A 20989-nucleotide genomic window follows, 5' to 3' on the forward strand; every position below is an offset into this window, starting at 1 on the left:
CGCCCAGAGTCGACTTGCTTGCCCAACAAACGGCAGAAATTCTTAATTAGAATGAAGAAGTCTTAGAATTAACGCAGGAAAAGGGGCGGCGGGTCACCGATAGCACCAAAATATCATGCCGAATGTGGGATCAGAAGTGTACAAGGGGGTCACCATGATGATATTGATTGCACGCGGTTTCCACAAGCCCAATATTCCTCGACCAATGATGAGGACGATGCTGCTAGTCGGCCTCTGGAAGATGAATACATGGTTTAGGATAGCGAGTTATTGGATTGGATAAGATGGTTCATTTTCAGCACTAGAGTGGCTCCGACCATGTCAGTTCGAGTTGTTATGCGAAATTCCAAGTCCTTGGCAACATGATACTGTATCTTACGGATGTATATACTCCCGACTGTTCACCCACTTTTTTTCTTGTTTGGGGGCATTAGAATAGTGCAGAGCTATAATCCATGGAGTGGTTCACCTTGAAATGATTAGTATGTGGGTATATCCCTCAAAAGCATGCAGATATAATGGAGAAAAATAAAATATTTAAAAATTATATCTGAATGAATAATGTCCAATTATTTGATGCAGCTGATGATTCCAATTCCAAAGAAGCATATTGGAGGAAATCATTTTATGATAAGTTTTAATAATTTAGATTAGACCATACATGTCGTTCATGTGCAACTTCATCGTTTCTTTTTCTGATAGAAAAAATCAATAATCCACAGCAATCTCAGGACATGATTGCACGGATAAGAGATTGAGAAGACAAAAGAGCAAGCTGGATAAACGAAACAAAGAGAAACCCTAAAATATAGAAGGTTTTCCCCGAATTTAATGGAAAAATATTTTGAACATTAGAAATTTAATTTTACTTTAGTAAGGCTTGGCTTAGACAGCAAGCTAAATTTGTCGATTGAATCATTTATTTATTAGAAATTAGCAGAACAAATCAATATGAGCTCACTCGATAAACTCGATTGTATGAGTTAAAAGCATAAACTCGTAAAAAGTTAATTCGAGTTTATGGCAGTTTTCGATTCCAATTCCGATTCCGTAGACAATAAACTCGGTTTCTGATTTCATAGGTAGCGTCTCACCGTTACCAATTTTGTAGCTGGCTGGCCTTATGGTCTACATCACAATAATTTCCTCCAACTCCAAGAACTCTTTCGCTCGTCCAAAAACATCTCTTTTATACTGATCCAACTACTGCAAAATTCCCCTGATTTCGGTAGAGTTGAAAACTCAGTCCGTTCATTTCCCTTCGCTTGAGAGTTTGATCCCTCGTGAGCCTATCCAATTTCAACTGAATTAATAAAAAATTATTGGATTTTCGAATACTAAAATATACACAAGCAATTGATTACAAGACCCATTAGATTTCCAGACCTCGGGATACACATAAGCAACTCATTGTGAATCCCTTTATCTCTTCTCCTTCCCGACCCATTAGCTGGGATGGACCTCAGATGACATATGCACCCTTGGGAAAATGGGCCTGACATATGAATTTTGCTCTTCCGTAAGATAGATAATCGCCCACGGACCATTACAATATATCACTCTGTTTCATAACATCTCCGATAAATTAATTTTTGACGACAAACTATTTGTACCCCATTTCAGTGTATACCCTAATTTTTGAAAGCCCAACGTGCCCTGAATAATCCAATTCGAGCCGGATCGGCTCACTACATAGTGGAGGTAAAATATTTACAAGAGAAATTATTCGTACCCTTTTATTCACATTTTAAACTTTCAACAGTTCAAGAGGAACTAAGAGGAACATGATCAAGTCGGTTGATTGTAATCGGTGCAATATCTGCAAGTAACACTACCCTTCCCAATTCCGCCAGTTCACAACTCAAAATGCAAAAACATGACTAAGAAGCTTATATTCCTAGTCTGGAGATCTGCAAAACCTAACGATGTGCGGCAGACCTCCAAGGTCGGTTCCGACCTCTACACTACCAAGGCCATACAAAATACGGTTCTCGGGATTCACCCAAAAGAACTCAGGTTCTTGGGTATTTGGAGACCGAAACCTGTGCTCACTCATTTTATAGCTCTTTCCTGGTTAGAAAAACAGGTGAAATATTGTTTTCAACGAATTTTTGGTATGCTTTCTTTTCCTTTGTGAATGCATGTATACTATTTTACCTTTGCCCTTCCCACTTCTCTTCAGCTCCTCCATTAGTCTCTGAACGGCGATCTCTTACTAGCGATTGTTGGTAATATCTAAAGGCCACAACAAGCATGAATCCTGCATCAAAAAAAAAAATGCTAAATCATCAATTCCTAAGTACATATACTTCAACAGGAGAAGCTTCATTATCAAAGAACAACATCAAACCATAAATTTTCATCAATGTAATCACATATTTCCCTTGTAAGTGATTGTTTTTTCTTGTACGGATGCAATTTATCGAGGAATACGTTGTTCTTCACAAGAATCAGAAGTTGGACAAGATAATCAATCCATGGTATATTATTTACCTGTCCAAATTCTCGCGAAGTTGGAAGAAAATCCCAATATGAGAACAATAACAATGGCGGCCACAGCTTTCTTGTGAGGGCATGAGTCCCACATATGTTGTGAAAGTTGGATCCAGTATTTACCTGTAATCAGGATCGATCATGGTTCAGAATTTGAAACCATACGTCCACATCAATATGAGTTCGCAAACCCAGTCCTCATAGAACAACCAAATGAATAAAGTAGTGCCTAACATTACGGAAGAGAATTTTCAAACTCTTGATCACAAAACAGGCATTATAAATGCCGTGAGCAAATTTACTGAGAAATAGCATCAACAAATTCAAAATCTAGTCACGAACTAGACCTAACAATTCATTGCTGGTAAATTCCAAATAAATCAAAATTCTCCAAACAGATGGCACGAATGATTTCCATTTCAATGCTACATGCTCAGTTAATTGTTTGAAGTCTTTCTTTATTGTGCAGACACATCATCGATTGTTTTGCCATTTGATATTTCATTCACCATAAAAGATTTTTGTACTGAACGAGAGCTAAACTATGGCATTCAAGAAATTACCTTGATCGGTCAATCGGGTGGAATACAGAGACCAGAGTCTTGGAATGGTGAATGCTATGAAAAATCCTGCAAATCACAGAGAATACAGTAGTTCAAAAAACTTTCTCCAGATATAGAAAAACGGAAAGCAGTGTGGAAGACCTGCTCGAAATCTTCATCATTTTCCCATTTTATAGAAAACAAAGAGTAAACTTTTCGTCATCTTACAGCTAAACTCCAAGCAGAGAATGATGTTTCATCAAGGGCTCCTTCAATCTTAATATTTCCCACTGATATTAGGATGAGAAAACAAGGATATACGACAAACACAACGAATATAACACATTGAAGAAACTAGACAAGGAAAAAAAGCTTGTATAAGAATTTTGTTAGAATATGAAAACCGGAAAACTTTCTCCCGTACCAAACAGATCCTAATAGAAGACCGCAGAACTTTTAAGATTCTGTTTAGGTGTCCAAAGATATATAAAGAAATGCAGCACAAAGTTTTACTAGTACCATTGATTTGGAATAAGCCGATCACTTTGGACAAATAAACAGACAAAAACTACATATTTGTCAATTAGGCAGAAAATATTTGATTGATAGACTTCCAAGAAACTTCATGGCTTCATCCTTTCGCTAACTTTTTCTTTATAATAATTTTAGCTAAACTAAAGAACAAAACTTACCAAACTTGATCATGTTCCACATGGTGACGAAGCTTCCACACCTTGCCAAGACAAAGAGCAGAACTGCCAACTGCCATTCAAACAGATACAAATACAATGTCATCAGACATGTTGAAACGTTTTCAAATATAAAATTTTCATCTGCCGATCTTGTATTTTATAATGGACCAAAATAGCCTTGTATTTTGAATTATTACAGCTATGAAGCGAAATAAAATTCACCTTCATCGTATTTGCGGGGTCTCCAGAAAGAAGAGCTCTCAACTTTCTAAGTAATCCATTCAAGTAAGGTAGTAGTGTTTTGGTTAAGCAGAGTACTTCTTCCTCTCCCAGTTCATGGAATGATATATTATCAACATCGACATCACCACTGAAAAAGAAAAAATTGAATGGAGAAATACATTTAAGCCGAGCAATTTAGGATGATGTAATGTAGGGCAATTTTTATCTGATTATTCACCAAAGATAATTCCGAATAAATTCACCTCCAAATGATGGATCTGTACAGAAATACTGCAGAGAGACAGGCCAGACCCAGGTAAGACACCGCAGAAACGGAGCTGCAGAGATGCAAAATTTGTACAGTTGCATTAGGTTTGAGCCCACTTTGGAGACAGCACGACAGATAAGAGCTGGCTCAACGCGGGTCAGTTTTCTAATTTTCTTTTTCCATTTTAGAGGATCAGTGGAAGTTGCGACTTGTGAGGAGATAGTATTGCTAGTCGAATAGTCCTCCTAATATTTTTACAAAACTGAGATAGCAATAGTATATAGTGAACTAATGAGCTGGAAAAAACATGGTGAACATGTGAAGGGAAATCGGACAATGATAACAGAAACTGTCACGACAACTCATTACCACATATTGGGATCATTCATGTAGGAGGAGGAGATTATGAAGAGTGTCCCCAATCCTAAGACAACTGCTGATTTCGGTGCATCTCTCCACATAACCATATCCGCTGAAAACAACACGAATTCTACATCGATCAATTAAAGGAAAACGAATATTGCAGACACTGTACTTGAGAAGGACAGAGAATTGGAACTCACATAGATTGTGGACTCTGTTCTGCCTCTTAGAATCATTCTTGCATTCATCTGAAACAATAATCAGACAACAAAGCATACTTAACCGACAAAGAGAAAGAATTGCTTCAAAAATCAACAAAATTGAGAGACATGATCACAAACTCACGAGAAGAGTCCTTGGCGAAACTCGGCTGAACCGTCGGACGTTTCGAAACAGGAGAAGGGCAAGGCTGTTGTTTGATGACAGGAGCAGAAATGGGCTTTGTTGGCTTTTCCCTGAACAGGCTAACCCGAACCTTATTCTCCTCGAGAACAGGGGTCTTGGGTTTCTGTTCTGCAACGCTGATTTCCTTTATGTCGAAGAATTCGTCTTCCTCTTCTTCTTCATCATTACCACCATCATTGCGCCCCAACTCCTGGGGACCAATCTTGAACTGACCCACATGATGAGTGGGAGGCTTCTTCGTTTTGGCAGTCATTTTCTTTCTACTGTTCATCACTATGACCTTTTCTGGAGACCCACTAGACTGCTTCCACGCCCCATTTTCGGAAACCTCCGCCGACTCACCGGAGACAATGCCATTGTTGATCTTCTCCCCCGTTTTCTGCAAAGATTCCAACTTTCCCTTCCTGGTTTCGGCTGAGTCTTTCTCCTGCGGGCCGCCGGTTGACTCAGATCTTGACTTCGGCAGCTCAATCGGGCTGCCGTCAGTCCTATCTGGCTTTTCGCCGATGACCCGAATCGGACCCTCGAAGGTCTCCGGCTGAGGCTTCCACGTCCTCCTCTTCCCTCCCCTGACTCCAATTCTCCTCAGCGGGATTGTGTTCTTGTCCGCCATAACACCCATTTCTTCCTCTTCTCCGTCTCGTTTCTCATGCTCAATGCGTATAGCTCCTCCTCTGTCTCCTTCGTCTTCTTGGTCTAGCACACCAAAGACCTTGATTCCGCCTTTAACCTGGTCCATCCTCATCCGGGTCTCCCAGACGGAGCCTCTGATCACTCCATCGCCGCCCACTTTGCTCGCCCTCCCGGCCACGTCCATCTCCATTGCTGCAGAAAACAGAGGAAGGCCACCGCAGACTGAGCTCGATACGTTAAGAAACCAAAGTGACTCAGTACGTATGGCGATTATGCTGCTGGTGGGGGGGGTGGGGATGAAGGGGGAGTGAAAATAAGTGGTGGGCACAGATAAGGAAGATCTGTTCTCTTCTCGGATTCTCTCTCTCTCTCTCTCTCTCCCTCCTGTTCCTCTGCGCTCTGTTTTGTCTCTGTTTTTTTTTCCTTCGAGGAATTGTGTGTCTGTGGGGGCAAAGGAAGAAACTCCAAATTCGGGCTTCTGAAATGGGATCTGCTGATTTGGCGCCTCCCTCGAGGCAATCAAGCCAGGGGTGTCGTCTTCGTCAAGCTGTCTTCTCCACGCAAAGCGTAGTCGGTGGGTTCGGACATGGCCATGGGAAAACATAAACATTTTTAACGTCTTTTTTTAATAAATATTTATCATCCTATGCTCCTTTTACGTTGATAACAACATGGCAAAATAGTACAATAAACCACGACAACAAAATGTCGACCATACGACGATGCCGCCCCTTTTCATTTCCTGAAGCCCCCGGCAGAGGAAAGGGCCGTAGGTAATGGTGCGCTCTCTTTCGTGGCAGCTGGTATAGATGAATAAAGGCGGGCCGCTTTCCTGGGGGGATGTCAATTTCGCAAAAATCCAATTGAACCTTTTAATAACTCTTATTAGCGAGCCCGATAGTAACACTCCTAACCAATAAGTTGACTCGCATCGTGTTCTCGTCGAAAAAAAAAAAAAAAAAAACCTCATGTGCCCAAGTTGGTTTAAGTTCAATAAAGAATGGACGACGGCTGGGCAACTTGGCGAGGTAGGCGGAAGCGGGAGGTGGGCTTAGGACAATTATGGCATGTGGGCTATCGTCTTCTTTGAATATAGTAGCGGAGTGTGAAAACCTCGTCACATTGACCGTGGAAACCAAAAAAAAAAAAAAAAAGGACTTCTAATAGCGCATGTGCCTTTCAGAAATTATATGATTCCTTAAAAAGACTGTTCATTATATGTATATGTATGCCGTTAGATTAAGTTTTTTATGTTATAGACACAACATGAAAAAGTTAATTTTACTGTTAGTAGACACGAAAAGAAAAGTGATTCCTTTGGAGGAATCAGATAAAGCTTCCCTGGATATTTCCTCACCAATAAGCAAAATCCCACTTATGGTAACACGAATTTAATATTTCTTAAAGTTAAAGTAAGAATATCTGTCATTGTATTTCAATTTATTTTTTATGATTTTTTTTTCTTAGTAGCAATATTACAATTAATTATTTCTAACCTTCATAGTACACGAATAATTACTGCCGGAGGAAGTATTTATGGGATCATTCGCTTTGATCAAGATTTGCTAAAGCTCTCATCATCCATCTCCTCTTTGCAATAAAATGGACATGGAAATGGCAATGGCAACTGGAGGAGTTGGGACCCACATGTCTTCAATCAAAGCAAAAAAGAGTGTTGGATCTGCTTATCATAATTATTCTTATCATATAAAAGCATAGCTAGTGGCGAGCTTGACCCTTCTCTGTCAAAAGTTTTTAATTAGTGCCCCATACCTTCCCTTTTCTTTTTCAGCCTACCCAAAAAAAAAATTGTGTATTATATGATGACACAATCTCATAATTTTTAAAGGTTTTAAGTTCGATTAGTAACAGCGCGACTATCGACCCCATTTAATAAAGTTGGGTTTTGATAATTTTAATTAAGTATTGAAATTAAATGTTCAACACTTAATAGAGTTCAGCTTATTTGATAACATGAAATAAAAATTAATTTAATTTAATGAGTCGATCAAAAAAGTACATAATTATAGTAATTTAAAAGTTGTTTCTTCATTCAACTCTATTTTCTTACTCGCTCAGCAGGGCAACAGTGGTCGGAATCGGGACCACTACTGCCCCTCTCCCCCTTCCTTAGTCAAATCTATGATCCGACTTTTTTTTATTTTCATAAAAATAAAATGAAAATATGGGGGTGAAAAGTAAATGAAGAAAATATTTTGTGACCTTTCTTTAACTAGGATCTTTAATATTTTGTGAAAAGTAATGATTTAATGTTTTCAACACTTATTCCACCAAACAAAATTTATTTAATTTATTAAGTACTTATTTACTGAAACACTTAAATTTTAAGCACTTAAAATTAAGTCCAAATAAATACAATCTTAATTTCCATCTCCAATTCCTTATATTAATTTTGGGAGCCTCTATTGTAAAAAAAAAATCAAATTAAATGATGCATATTTTTAAAAATAATAACTTTTTTTGTTATTCTCTTTGCTTGACAGTAGTTGGTCCAAGGAGCATACGAATGGGGGAAGAATAACAAAATGGGCACCGACAGCGATGATTCCGTCCCCTGCATGCAACCCCCACCCCCCCCACACAAACCCCCCCCCCCCCCCCAAAAAAAAAAAAGAGCATGCTAAAAACCTTTTAATAAAAATAAAATATAATTTGGTTACAGCTGAGATGTTCATGTCACATCCTTCTATCTGCCTTGTGACCATTAATTAATCAACCTACTCAATCTAATCGAGCTCTTCATATCATCAAGATGAACACATTGCCATTTCCAATAGTTGAACCGAATAAAAGATCGAGGGCGAGACCGCAAATCGTTCGAGAGGTGGGCATTCAAATCGGGACTTATTATCCCCAATAATCTCAATTGATGAATGAGTGATGGACGTAAGAAATTACTCGATCTGGCAAGGGGAAGTTCTCTCAAGTCAGGGACCTAGGCCACACATGTATTATGTGACATGGACCGATTGATATATTTGCTCAAGTTAATAGTAAATTAAAAACAAAGAAATATCAAATCAAAATAGTTTAATTTATTGAAGTCATTCACATATTATATGAGAATAATTACAAGCTTTTTGGTGTAATCAGACCTCTCTCCTGCTTAGTGGAGTCGTCAAAGATTACTTCTTTTTCTTTTTCTTTATCCTTGTTTGCTATTTTCTCTTCTGTCTCGGTGGCACCTTCGGGTGCTTTTTTTTTTCCCTTGTTTTATACTGTAAAAAGTTAATTTCTCATTGATTAAAACCAACTCGGAAGGGGTAGTTTTAGTTAATATGCCGAGAACATCTCATACCTTTATCAAAAAAATTAAACAGCTACCTTAACACTTGTAAATGAATTAGCAATCGATCACTATATCATCTAATGGTAACATAGCAGAGGCTGGCATGAATTTTGTAATATGCATAAAAAGCAGATACTATAATTGATTGGTCCGACCAAACTGTGTCGGAGTTGTTAATTATGATTGGTTCAATTAAATGGCATGCCAAAAAATAAGACCTAATATAATCGGTAAATCCACCTTGAAACTTTCTAAAGAAAATTTTATGTAAAAATGAGATTATAAAAACATGAATAGTAGGTCATAAATTTATATAGTATAAGAATTCTTATTAATTCTGTTGTGTTACGTTACCTTTGTGAAAAATGAATATTAAAAATTGTCTCTTCCTAAATATATAAAAATCTTTGCCCTGAATCTACGGTTGCTAGGACAAGTTTGGCTTGAAAAAAAAACCATTTAATTTGGACTATCAGAAGTAAGGATTAATAGACACATATATAATCTTCATCGAATTTCAGACCTACCCACAACAAATGGGCTTGCACAGGACTTAATCAGTCATCACCAGAGACGCCTCATTGGCCCCTCACTTCAGGTTTGTATCGTGGCTTGTAACTCGAGGAGTGGATAATTGCCGACGGAGAAAATCCTAAGACAGTCATTCCTCGTAACGACATGGATTTTACCGTATAACTCTATGGTCCATTACTTGCGTTCTAATTGGCGAATTCATTCACTTGCAGCAATACTATTCATATACTTCTTTATATCACGTGATAAGGAATTGTGCACAAATAAGGTGTGCAGAAATTGGAGTGGACCCTTCAAGCTTGAGGGTGAAATTGCAAAGAAATCAGAATGGGCTTTTTAGGTCTACCGCAAGTACAAAATTAAATTGGGCCTGGCCCATTACCTTCGCTTACCGGCCGGCATGGGAAGCAAGTAGTGTGCCTCCTAGCATGAAGATTTCTAGGTGGAGGATAAAAGTTTTTGTGATTTTTCAGTGGAAATTCTGAAATAAATGAAAATCTTCCGTGAGTTAATGAAAATTTCTTATGTTTTATCTTTTTTGTTTTTGTTTCAATAGTAAAATAAGTATAATAAATATAGATATTTTTACATTCCCTAGATTTATTTGTTATTGTTATTGTTATTATGAATTGAGTACTGAAACATATAAGAACTAAGTAACTAGTATTTGTTTGATATGACGAAAGAGGACATATCACTAAAATCATATTCGGCCTGTAAATGGTTAGACTCATATCCAAGTTAAAAGAAGTTAAGTCGATAGGTAATGAAATTCAACTCAATCTATATATATTCATAATTCTTTTTATCGATTTTCAGACATGGAATGCTCTATTCTCCACACTACCATTACATTAAAATATATGGCATTCACACTTGCCAAAACGTGTTACGTTAACGCAAGGTAGTGAACAGCAAGGTTAGGAGTGCGTTTGAATTTAGAGTTGATTTGAGTTGAGTTTTGGTTTTAATTGATTTGTAATGATTGTAATGTTGAATTATGAGAAAAAATGTGAAAAAGTAATGAATAGTTGAGAGAAAGTAATGATTGTGTTGTTGAATTGTGAAAAAGTAATGAATAGTTGAAAGAATTTAATATTAAAAATTGAATTGAATGATTAAAAATAAGTAATAATTGTATTGTTGAATTGAAAATAAGTGAAATTGAGTTGAAAATTTTTTAAAAAACAAACACGCCCTATAAACTCACCGTTTGCTAGTTGGGTTTTTCAAATTTTAGCCATTAACGCACAGAGAAGGGGAGAGAGAGTGTTAAGGTTGCTAGACTGCCATCAGATTTCGCTCTTAACTTCTCAGAGAAATATGGCAAATGAACTTTTGGGATCTTTGGGACACATGATTCTGAAGATCGGACAAGTCCATGCAACGGATCTTAACTTGTTCATAGACCAACCATTACCAGCGATGAGAGAAGGAGCTGTGGTGAGGCGACGGCTTGGAGGTCGCCGAGAGTGGAGGAGTTGAAACGGGGAGAGGTTTTCCACCCCCCCACCACTTTTAGTTTGGGCTATCGGGCCGTGTCTGATCCATATGGGCGGACCCATCACGATATTTTTTCATGTCGGGCCAAGCACGGCCATAAGTCTCAGCCTATTGGGCCTGGGCTTGGCCATCGGGCCATGCCCAAATTGCCACCCCTAATTTGAAGATGGGATCAGACTCCGTTGGTGTGTTTGGTTTTAAAGTTAAGTAGAGTTGAGTTTTGATTTTAATTGGGTTGTAATGATTATGTTGTGGAATTATGAGAAAAAGTGTGAAAAATCAATGAATAATTGATAAAAAGTAATGATTGTGTTGTTGAATTGTGAAAAAAGTAATTGATAGTTGAGAGAATTTAATATTAAAAATTGAATTGAATGGTTAAAAAATTGAAGAAAAATGAAAAAGTAATAATTTTGTTGTTGATTTTTGTTATGTAGTGAGTAAAGTTATAGTTAAAGTTAAAATTTAAAAAACGTGATTGTAAAACCAAACGGAGCGTGTAAGTTTTTATTTTTATTAGGATCGGAACAAATGGTGATGGATGATCAGTTTCGGAAAGATTACCAATTGGACATTGATTTTCTTCCCTGTTCTTCCACGTCTTCTGTTTGAGGGCTCATTCTTGATGGAAGTGTGTTACGATAAAAATGTATCAAAGCAAGTGCACGCTATCGCTCAAGTAATAAAGTGAGAGTAAGAGTAACTCAACTTTCATCGAGTACTAAAATCATGTCAATCGACTACTATTCAAACAGTCGAATTTCATATTATTTTTGGAAACTAATTAAATTAATAAAAAGCAAGCAAATTAATCGAGATTTAAAAGCAATGGTAATAGACCTAGGGTATACAATTTCACTTAACAATTAATCTCGAGTCAATCCCTCTCTCCTAATAATATCGAATGATCAAATTGTTAATCTAGGATTCTAACATCTTCCTTTCCCTCACCCGAGCATCATAGTAACGTATTCTCTTGTAAATAATCGCTTGCCCTATTCCTACGCAAGACGATCAGCGAGAACCCATTACGGATCAATCCTAATTCAACTACTTAAGGCAAGGTATATTCCTACCCTTTTCGCTAATAATCCCGTCTTTAGACCAATACTAACTTAGGCTATTTCTATCACGGCTAAACTTAGAATTCCTCTCCCGAGTTCATCTAGATTACCAAGTTAATCCAATTATTGATTAAACAATTGAAAAGCATTATGCATGAATAGGAATAAACAATTGAAACTTCATTTAATCCCAAGGGGTTTGGCCTAGTGGTTAATGTGCGCCTAAATTTGCACCCAATCCCGGGTTCGAATCCCCTTGGGACCATCGGAGCGCCTTTGGCGTGATTACCCACTCTATGTGCCGCCGGGGGTTCACAGAGCCCCGGAAATTAGTCAGTAACAAAAGACATCATTCTAGATCGAGAAGATAACATGGACATCAAGTAAACAAGAGTTGAAAAAACGATTCAAGCCCGGCCGTCATTTAAGCTCCGTCTTTGTTCTTGATCTCCCGTTCTCTCTCCATCGACCTAGTAACAAAAAACAACATCCCCATAAATAAGAATCTCTCTCCAGAATCTATTTCCTAATTTTCTTCTAATTTTCGTATCTTTCTTTCCAAGAAAAATGCCTCTAGGAAATCTCAATCATTTACCCATAAATAACCACCCAAAAACATCTCGAACATATCTCTTTGAACCCGAAATATCCAGGAGGAAACTCGGGCAAAAGAGTCAGGTCTGCCAACAGGCAGTAGTGCTGGTGCTGTAACATTGAAACCTGTCCAACTCTATGCATCCAACTTTAACTTGGCATATCTTCTTTGTCCCAATTCAAAATCACAAGTTTTCCAACCATATGCAATTTGCACTAATCTCATCATGTTTAATCTGTTCAAAACATCGAGAAATCAAGAGGCTGCAATGATCAATCAACTAAATGACTCAAAATCAAATTAAAAAAACCCAAAACTAATAGAAATTATTAAAACCCATCAAAATGCTTATGCATAAAAACTAAACTAAAAACTACTAAAAGAAATCTAAACTTGTATAGCCATAATTATGCCCATAAAAGTGTCACATAACTCTTTTTTCATAGAGTTATCAAAGTGCAGGAGATCAAGGTTTATCTTTTGTCAATTATCTTCTCGATTCTCTGAGAACTGCCCCTAAGAGCGAATTTAATGGTCGGCACTCTCTTGGGTGCCAAAATTACGCCCCGTACGTGCCACATTGACGCCACGTTAAAAAGGTAAAGTACTAGCACTCACCATTTCAATAGTTAACACTGGCATTAGACCCACTAGTTCAATATTTTTTCCTCTTTCTTTCTTTCTCTCTCCGGTTGGGGCCCACCACTTCTTTTTTTACCTCCTCGTCCTGTCTTTCTTTCTATTTGTTTTTATTCATTTTTTAGTAAATTTAATCTTCTTAATTGATGAAATACAATGAGTATAATAAAAAACATGTTCTAATTACCGGTTCTGGGTACCTATATGGTGGAACCGGAACGGAAACCGGTTTTCACCGGTTCCTTACGTCATTACTCGGATCCTATCCTAATTTGAACTTCAACTATCTGAAACTTACTCTAATGGGTAGGTTCCTACCGGTTCTAAGTTTACCCGATACTCGTATACACTCCTACTAGATATTAAAATTCAATTTATTTATTTATGAAATATTTTCATATTGATTTTTCTATTTGGGATGCCGTACACTCAACAAGATCTTGGTATCACACTAATTGACATTTATAACTTTTTTCTTCATCATTTTATTTTTTCTATTTTATTTCTTCACCATATTATAACTTAAATTTAAAACCCTAAAACCCTATAAGATTAATAAATTACTGTATGCTATAATTTAAAACCCTTTATCGTTTGAACCCTACATTGTTTAAAACCATTTTGTATATATCTTTTATGTATCAACCTCATTAAGGATTTTTCTATTTAATGTTTAAAGGATACCAAATGTAGGCAACTTCGAACATTTGCTTTTTGTATTCTATACAATGAAAATCAATTTCTAACAACACCCACGGAAAAGCATACCGAACTTTAAAGAAGCTTCCTTAAAGTTGTCTTCTAGTTCTTGCTACTGCCATTTGTCTAGGTTTCAGATGCTCCGATGTTTTTTATGAAACTATATAAAAAAATAAAGTGAAAAGAAAAATAAATAAACATATATTTTTTTCTTTTTTAGTTCTTATTTTATAGGGAAAATAGCATCGGCTAGCACAATTTGGACAACATTTTGACCTCTTAACGCTCTTTTTAAACTTAGCATGACATAGCACAGTACAAAATTCTTGTCAAATGTTGCATGCCGTCAAGAATCCGTTAGAAATGCCGTCATAAAACTAGGCTGGCCACTTTGGTGCTAGTTTTGACAATAAAATATGTCATCCTAAGTTTAAAAAGCGTGCTAGGAGATGAAAATGTCATTCAAACTATGATAATTAGTGTTATTTTCCATTTCTTTAGTCATTGCAGGGTGTCTGGGTTTCTCCTAACTAATCCTCACGACCCCGTACGTGCACTAGCTAAGCCCATAGAACAAGATCAATCTAGAGAATCCGGTTGACCTCAAGGGATTTCGAACTTGGGATCTCGTGAATAATTTTGCTCCTAATTATCATCATGCCAATTTTGAGTAGGTTTTTTTTTTTTTTAAGTTACGTATGTAAGATTCACCTAAACCCTTGCATGACTTGTCAGATAAGCATGTGCTGTCGAATAGTTTAAAGGATAGATAATGGCAACAAAAAGTCTCCTCCCTCACTATAACCTTTTGACAGAATGCCCCCTGAACTATATATATTGTCCCACAGATAATTTGAATTTGTGGAATAAATGACTAAAATTATCACGAGAAAAATCTCATCGAGGCCGAACGAAGTTGCTCAAACGTAGTCAACTTTGTTGAAGAGTGCCATCAAGACTTAATGTAGAAGATGGCACGGCACTACGTACCTAAGAGAGGAAAGAAAAAGCATAAAAAAAGACGGAAATTATTGAGAAATCACAATAATAAAAGCTTACTTGGTTATCAATTATAATGTTAAAACTGTAGGTGGAACCAAGAGTTACATGAGCTAAAATTCATTGATATTTTGATTGAACTGTATGACTTCTTTTGATATTGGTGTCAATTATCAGGGTAAAGGCTTCATGGAAAAAATAGCGAAGCTCCTAAGCTTAAAACAAGTTTGTAACTAAAATTTTCAAAGATTATATATTTATTATATGAGAAATCTTTCGGTTGTCATACCTTATCACGTAATATGAAAAAATATCGATAGAATTACAACAAATTAATGAATGGACTTATTAACATGAAATAATCAACAACAAAAAAAAAATTGTAAATTAAATGCACTTTATTTTTTCTTCTTATTTTGATGTTGCGACTTGCGAGGAATGAATTGTATGCCTTTTTTAGCTTACCCAACCTGTAATCCTTGACATTGACAGGCTGGAAATCCTATCTAAATCCCACTTAGAAATTTTATTATTTTTCAATCAGTCATCAATTTCAGAGTCGTTGTATGGAGTTTATCAACAATTGCATAGATTATTGTTGATTCTTGAGGGAGTCAATGAGAGACAAATTATTGAACGGATTCTCCTTGGACGTTAGTGGATGGAGATTTGCTTCCACTATGGAGCTCATAATCAATGAAGGAACCATATAAACGTGAATTCAATCGTGAATCGGTATTAAAATAATATGACAGGGGCATGAACATGAAACAATTGAAAAATCATGGCCGGTCCATTAAAGACAAGTATGAAGTGGCAGGTTTTTGTGGGTGGGGCAGCATTAGGATCGGATTGGGTGAACCAAGAAAAGCCCACAACATCGAATTGAAGTATACTTTGCGGATCGATATTATCCTTATTCTTTTTATGTCATTCAATCAGTCGGGATTGCGAGAATTCGTCCATTCGCAAACTTGTGAAAGGATATTGTTTGACCAGATTAGTCGTCTTAGGAGTATATATTAGAATGATTCATCACCGGTCAATGTATATAAGAAAATGTATTATGGCCAGTGGACCATTTTCCTTTCTTTATAGACTAAAATCTGCAATTTGGTATAACAATTTGATTAATTTATGCTTTGTTAAATTCGCTAATTCTCTAATAATATTAGTGACTTTTGGACTAAGTCAAAATTATCAGGCCGGTCGAATCATATTCTATACATCCAAGCCGTTAAATGTAACTTCCAATCAGACTCAAAGCAAATCATCCGCACGACATAGAAATGGATCCCGACCTAAACTTTAATCTCCAACTACTTTGATGCACATCTAAGCATCTTGCAACTTATCACATGCAAAAGACAGCCTTAGCTCTCTTTCGGTATCTCTTTGAGCTTATTCAGCAAAAAAAAAAAAAAAAGATATCTCTTTGAGCTTTGAAACAACTTTGTTAAAAGAAGAGGTCAAAAGAAATCAAGGGACCTGTCAAAATGAAAAGGAAAAAAAAAAAAAGAAAATTCAACCATTTTCTTTTTCTTTTTCCGAATTACTTTCACAGGGCTGCTCCCTCTCCATTCAATTTAGGCTATTGGCAGAACCATGGACAAATTGAAGAACAAAACAAAGAGTATAATGCTTATATCATAAAGAAAATATTATAATTTTATGGTAGTTGGGAAATCAATTCCTCTAAAAATCTATACAACACTCAATTGTTGATGTTTCACTAAGTCACATGATTAGCTTTTTTGGGTATTAGAATTGTCAATTTTGTCACCCAAAATCATGAAAAATCAACAGGAAATTGATGAAAAACAACCAAAAATCTCCAAAAACCCTTTAGCTGCCCTAACTTGACCTTAATTATACATTAGTAGGATGATTAAAATGTGGAAAGAAAAAAAAAATCAAATTGTGACAATTGAGGATCATATGATGGGTGGAGGAGGAGTCTCCCAGACGTCGAACACGTTCTCCTCACTGTGGAGCGCGAATAGGCGGTCCCCACCGATCGAGAAGTCGCATATCGACCCCCCATACCCCCTTCTGAGCCTGGAAGTGAGGACCCAGTCGGGTCCGCAGAACACCGAGATGGAGTCGTTCATGGACGAGAAGAGCTGGCCCCCGTGGACTGCCAGCTTCGGGTAGCACGGCTCGTCGGGCATGGCCCCCTTCATGAGACGGCTCCTCGAGCTCCACCTGACGCTGCTTCCGCCCTCCATTCTCAGGTCCATGAACCCCAGGTCCTCGTACTCGTTCACGACGCAGATGGAAGCCGACTCCTCCATTGCGACCGCGTCCCGGACCCTCCTCTCGTCGACCGTGTGCGGGGCTCCAATGTCGGACCACGACCAAACCATCTTCCTGTCTCTAAAATCAAGCAAGCTAATGTAACAGTTGTCCTTCCGCGGGAACAGGGTCGCAACCAAAAGACAATTATACCCTCCCAACCACTGGAGCTTGTCCGCGTCCCCGAGCGACCAACCGGGCGACTCGTAGAAGAAATCGATCTGCTTGCCCGTTATTTGGTCCCACACTCCGATCCCGTATTCGTTGCTCCTCCCTTTGCAGCTCGAGAATATCCGATACTCGTCTGAGTTGAAGCAGAGCGCACCGCCGGTGAAGCCCTTTGGCCGGTTCTCGTGGCTCACCTCGAACTTGTACTGGAGCTCCCCCGTCGTGGAGCTGAACAGCCCCATCCCGCCATCGGACGTGCCCAGCCTCTCGGACGCGCTAATCACGATGTTCTCCGAGTCGATGAACCCGACGTCATTGACCCTCTGATGGTCGAGGTTCAGCGTCGGGTGCTCCTCCATCATCCAGTCGTAGACATGGACGATGCTCCCGTGGGCAACGCAGCACCCGCCATCGTGCCCCGCGCGGATGGCCGTCCCATCACCCGGGGCCCGGCCCGAGACGGACCTGGATAGGCAGAGGCGGTTCCCGTCGAGCTGCCCCCATTTGGCGGATCGGACGTGGTCGAGGATGCCGTAGAAGGAGGCCTCCCGGTAGATGGACTTCTCAGGGATGTTTGGGGGGATGTTGAGGTCGCTGGTGCGGAGAAGGTCGAGGAGCACGGCGAAGCAATCTGGGTTCCGGTCGATGAACATCTCCTGCGGCCCATCGGAGCGGAGGTCCCAGTTGTCATCGAAGACGGCCCCGAAGTAGGAGTTCCGGCCGGCGTTGGCGAGGGTCGTGGCGGTCGTCTCGAAGATTCGGCCGCCCACGTTGAATCGAATCCTGTCCCGATGGGCTCCCATGGTCGGAATCGAGAGGACCCAGAACGGGAATTCACGGATTTTTAATGGGAATCAAAGAATCAGAGGGCAGAGCAATCGGAAATAGATGGATTGAGGGTCGAAATCGCCATGGAAGACATGGACAGAAAGAAACAGAGCAATCAAGAAGACGGTCGGATTGACGGGAGAAAATGGTGAGATTTTTCGGAGAAATTGAGATCTGGGGATTGGGGAGGGAAGGGATTTGGAGATGGGATATTTATTTGCGTGGGGTATTTGCTGTTGGGAGGAATGGAATCGTGAAAAATTTGGAGCGGTTGGATTTCAAAAAGTTGACTCCTTTCGGTCTCTGTGTGTCCCCAATTGGTAGTCTTGCCCCTGAACTTTGGTGCCTCTTCAACATTGCCGCCACGTTGGTTTACTTGTAGAGTTCTAGAACCTCGTGTATGAAACTCGCGAGGGGCATCAATAGAAGCGCCGCCCGCAGTTTTTGTGTTCCGGGGAATTATTATCGCATCCCTTGTAAGGCATACAAAAGACCATGAATGAAGGAAAGTGGGCTGGATACGGTAGCTTGCTTATCCCCTTTCGAAAAATAGGTTAGTTATTCTCACAAGAAAAACAATCTCTAATGCTACGACTAACAAATTGGAACCTTCCATCCAAGACGTTGGTCAACATGGTTCTATTAGCAAAGCGAGGCAAGGGAGTATTGGAAAGACCAGATCATGCTAAAAGTAAAGAAGCATTCTAAAAGCAATTAGACGGTTCTAACAAAACTTTTAGAAGGTCGACCGCTGCATAGAGAGATCCATATACCTGTCATGATTGATAGCAAAGCTTAGAGAGGCGCAGGACGCTATCGACAGGGCTGATATGATAAGAAATAACATTGCACGATATGAGATGACAAGCTAAATACAAATAGCTAATCCAATATATTTTTCTTTCAATGCGTTTAATATATAAAGAAAGTATTATAAGAAATGGCACGTTTTGTTTATTGATATAGTCCTCACTTGGGGAGGGAAAGTAGGCATTTCAAATAGCTTAGGGGGTGGAAAACAAAACCTCATTTACATATTTGAAGAAGAGTCAAAGATTAGAAGACAGAAGCGCGTTTTGGCCCATTTTGAAACTTCAGGTTATAATTACTTTTGTGTATGTATATATATATATATATATATATTTAAAATATAATGTTTCAACTGAGGTATTAGAGATAGATTAATGGCCTCCATTAATAATTGCCCCCACATTATTATTATTAATTGCTTCCTATTTGGAATTGGGGACATCTCTCTTATAATAATTATTAAGACGAAAGGATACGGAAGCTCATGCATATAATGAGGGGGGTTGTCGAGTGTGGCCCCTCCTAATTAAGCAATGAAACCCTTAATTGACACTGGATAGGATTTCTTTTCCCACCATTGAATAGGGGTAAGATAGTCCTTGCCCTATAAAATCTAAGCTACTTTCTTTTTTTTTAATAATGTACTGCGATATTTTCAGTCTATTGACTGAGAGTAATTTTTTATTTAGGCATCTGATTAGTTTCGGTCATGAAAGATTTTATTCTAAAGTCTTTGTCTAAATTTGCTATTTCAATATTAAGTCGAATAAGATACGCGGTGTGTATATATATGTAATTATGTTAAAATTAGGGGCAATTTTATCTAGACAAATTCAGAGGTTTTTCCTGGTAAAGTTTTCAGATTAAAAGATCATTTCTTGTTGTTTTCCTTTGGTATTTTAGTGGATCATCTGCTTAAATTAGTTAGAGGTTAGTTAAGAGACATGAATTAAGGTTGTTAAGGGAGAGGAATGGGAGGATGAGCAGATCCTAAAAAGCTACTTAATAAACAAAATGAATAGGATAAGCGATTTTTAAGTAAAGAAAAGAATGATTTATATAGTAAAGGAGTTAACTCTTCTCAGTGATGTTTCGAATTTGCTACTGGCCGCTTTTACAATTGGCAAAAATCTATTAGTCTAGTCCAAATTTGCTTTGTTTAAATGGATCACATGACCATGGCTAGAAGAAGGATCTAATAAATTAATAATAGAAAATTAGATCTTATTCTTGGATTGTATTACTAGAGATTGATCTTCAAGTGTTTCAATTGAAAAACCGACCTCGTAAACCAGCTCAAATTTTGGCAAGTCCGAAGATTCTAAGCTTTTAGCTTTGTTTTACTCGATAAGGATCAAAATGACAAAAAATTTCTAGCTATCCTATTTCGTCAAGTGATATCAGAGAGTGTCAATAAGTGTAACAAATGAAGGAAAGGGCAGCTGGGCTTATTATTGCATGAGCAATAGGCCCAAAAAATTATATTGAAAAAATATTCATTAATTTTTTCTCATCATATCACAGTGAATAAATATCATTTAAAAAATTTTATGGGGTGATATAATATTCACTTACAAGATATTAGTAATTAAATTAGTTTATTCATTTCAACTTCGATCAAGATAATAACCCGTGCTGTATTGAGACAAATTCATAAACCGGGCATGACAAGCTAACGATCGAAGCCCCTGCATATAGGAGGCTACAACGATAAAGGAGCAAAATTCAAGGGCCAAAATAAAATTTCAAACCCTACAAACAAATAGAATTGAAAAAAATCGAAGCATTTGTGGTTTGACCTTTCCTAGGTCACCACCAAAAGAAGTCGTGCTTGCGGGTCATAGACGGCACGAACACATCAAATATCAAATACTCTCGGCTTTCATGTTCTCAAGATACCACTTAATGGCCCTCTTCAAGGCCATCT

The 20989-nt window shown here is 38.2% G+C and overlaps 2 protein-coding genes across 5 annotated transcripts; both read right to left on the reverse strand.

The window, feature by feature from the left end:
* Positions 1–974: 974 nt before the first annotated feature.
* LOC116196756 (reticulon-like protein B21) lies at positions 975–6171 on the reverse strand. 4 transcript variants are annotated; one of them, XR_004154885.1, is made up of 11 exons: positions 4926–6169; positions 4781–4828; positions 4587–4689; positions 4213–4287; positions 3950–4097; positions 3728–3797; positions 3057–3122; positions 2494–2616; positions 2158–2260; positions 1387–1495; positions 975–1289 (listed from the first exon to the last, which is right to left on the reverse strand). XR_004154885.1 is itself a non-coding variant. In XM_031526636.1 (10 exons), exons 1-10 carry the CDS (start codon positions 5806–5808, stop codon positions 1190–1192), a joined length of 1719 nt encoding a protein of 572 aa, XP_031382496.1. In that variant the 5' UTR covers positions 5809–6171; the 3' UTR covers positions 975–1189. The 4 variants fall into 4 exon arrangements, 2 of the variants coding, with proteins under 2 accessions (XP_031382496.1, XP_031382497.1); XR_004154886.1 differs by having other exon boundaries at positions 975–1303; XM_031526636.1 differs by lacking the exon at positions 1387–1495 and having other exon boundaries at positions 4926–6171.
* Positions 6172–16582: 10411 nt separating this feature from the next.
* Positions 16583–18766, reverse strand: LOC116197592 (BTB/POZ domain-containing protein At4g30940-like). The gene has a single exon (XM_031527767.1). The coding sequence runs from the start codon at positions 18225–18227 to the stop codon at positions 16896–16898; it is 1332 nt and encodes a 443-aa protein (XP_031383627.1). The 5' UTR covers positions 18228–18766; the 3' UTR covers positions 16583–16895.
* Between the last annotated feature and the right edge of the window lie 2223 nt (positions 18767–20989).

Source organism: Punica granatum, chromosome 2 (genome assembly GCF_007655135.1).
Source record: "Punica granatum isolate Tunisia-2019 chromosome 2, ASM765513v2, whole genome shotgun sequence".
Classification (NCBI taxonomy): Eukaryota; Viridiplantae; Streptophyta; class Magnoliopsida; order Myrtales; family Lythraceae; genus Punica; species Punica granatum.

Excerpts from the sequence above, each read along its gene's own strand:
- LOC116197592 (XM_031527767.1), bottom strand. The coding sequence starts at position 18,227 with ATGGGAGCCCATCGGGACAGGATTCGATTCAACGTGGGCGGCCGAATC.
- LOC116196756 (XM_031526636.1), bottom strand. The coding sequence starts at position 5,808 with ATGGAGATGGACGTGGCCGGGAGGGCGAGCAAAGTGGGCGGCGATGGA. Across the intron at positions 4,690-4,780 it reads GAACAGAGTCCACAATCTAT|CGGATATGGTTATGTGGAGA; the intron begins GTGAGTTCCAAT and ends TGTTGTTTTCAG. Across the intron at positions 4,098-4,212 it reads TACAGATCCATCATTTGGAG|TGGTGATGTCGATGTTGATA; the intron begins GTGAATTTATTC and ends TTTCTTTTTCAG.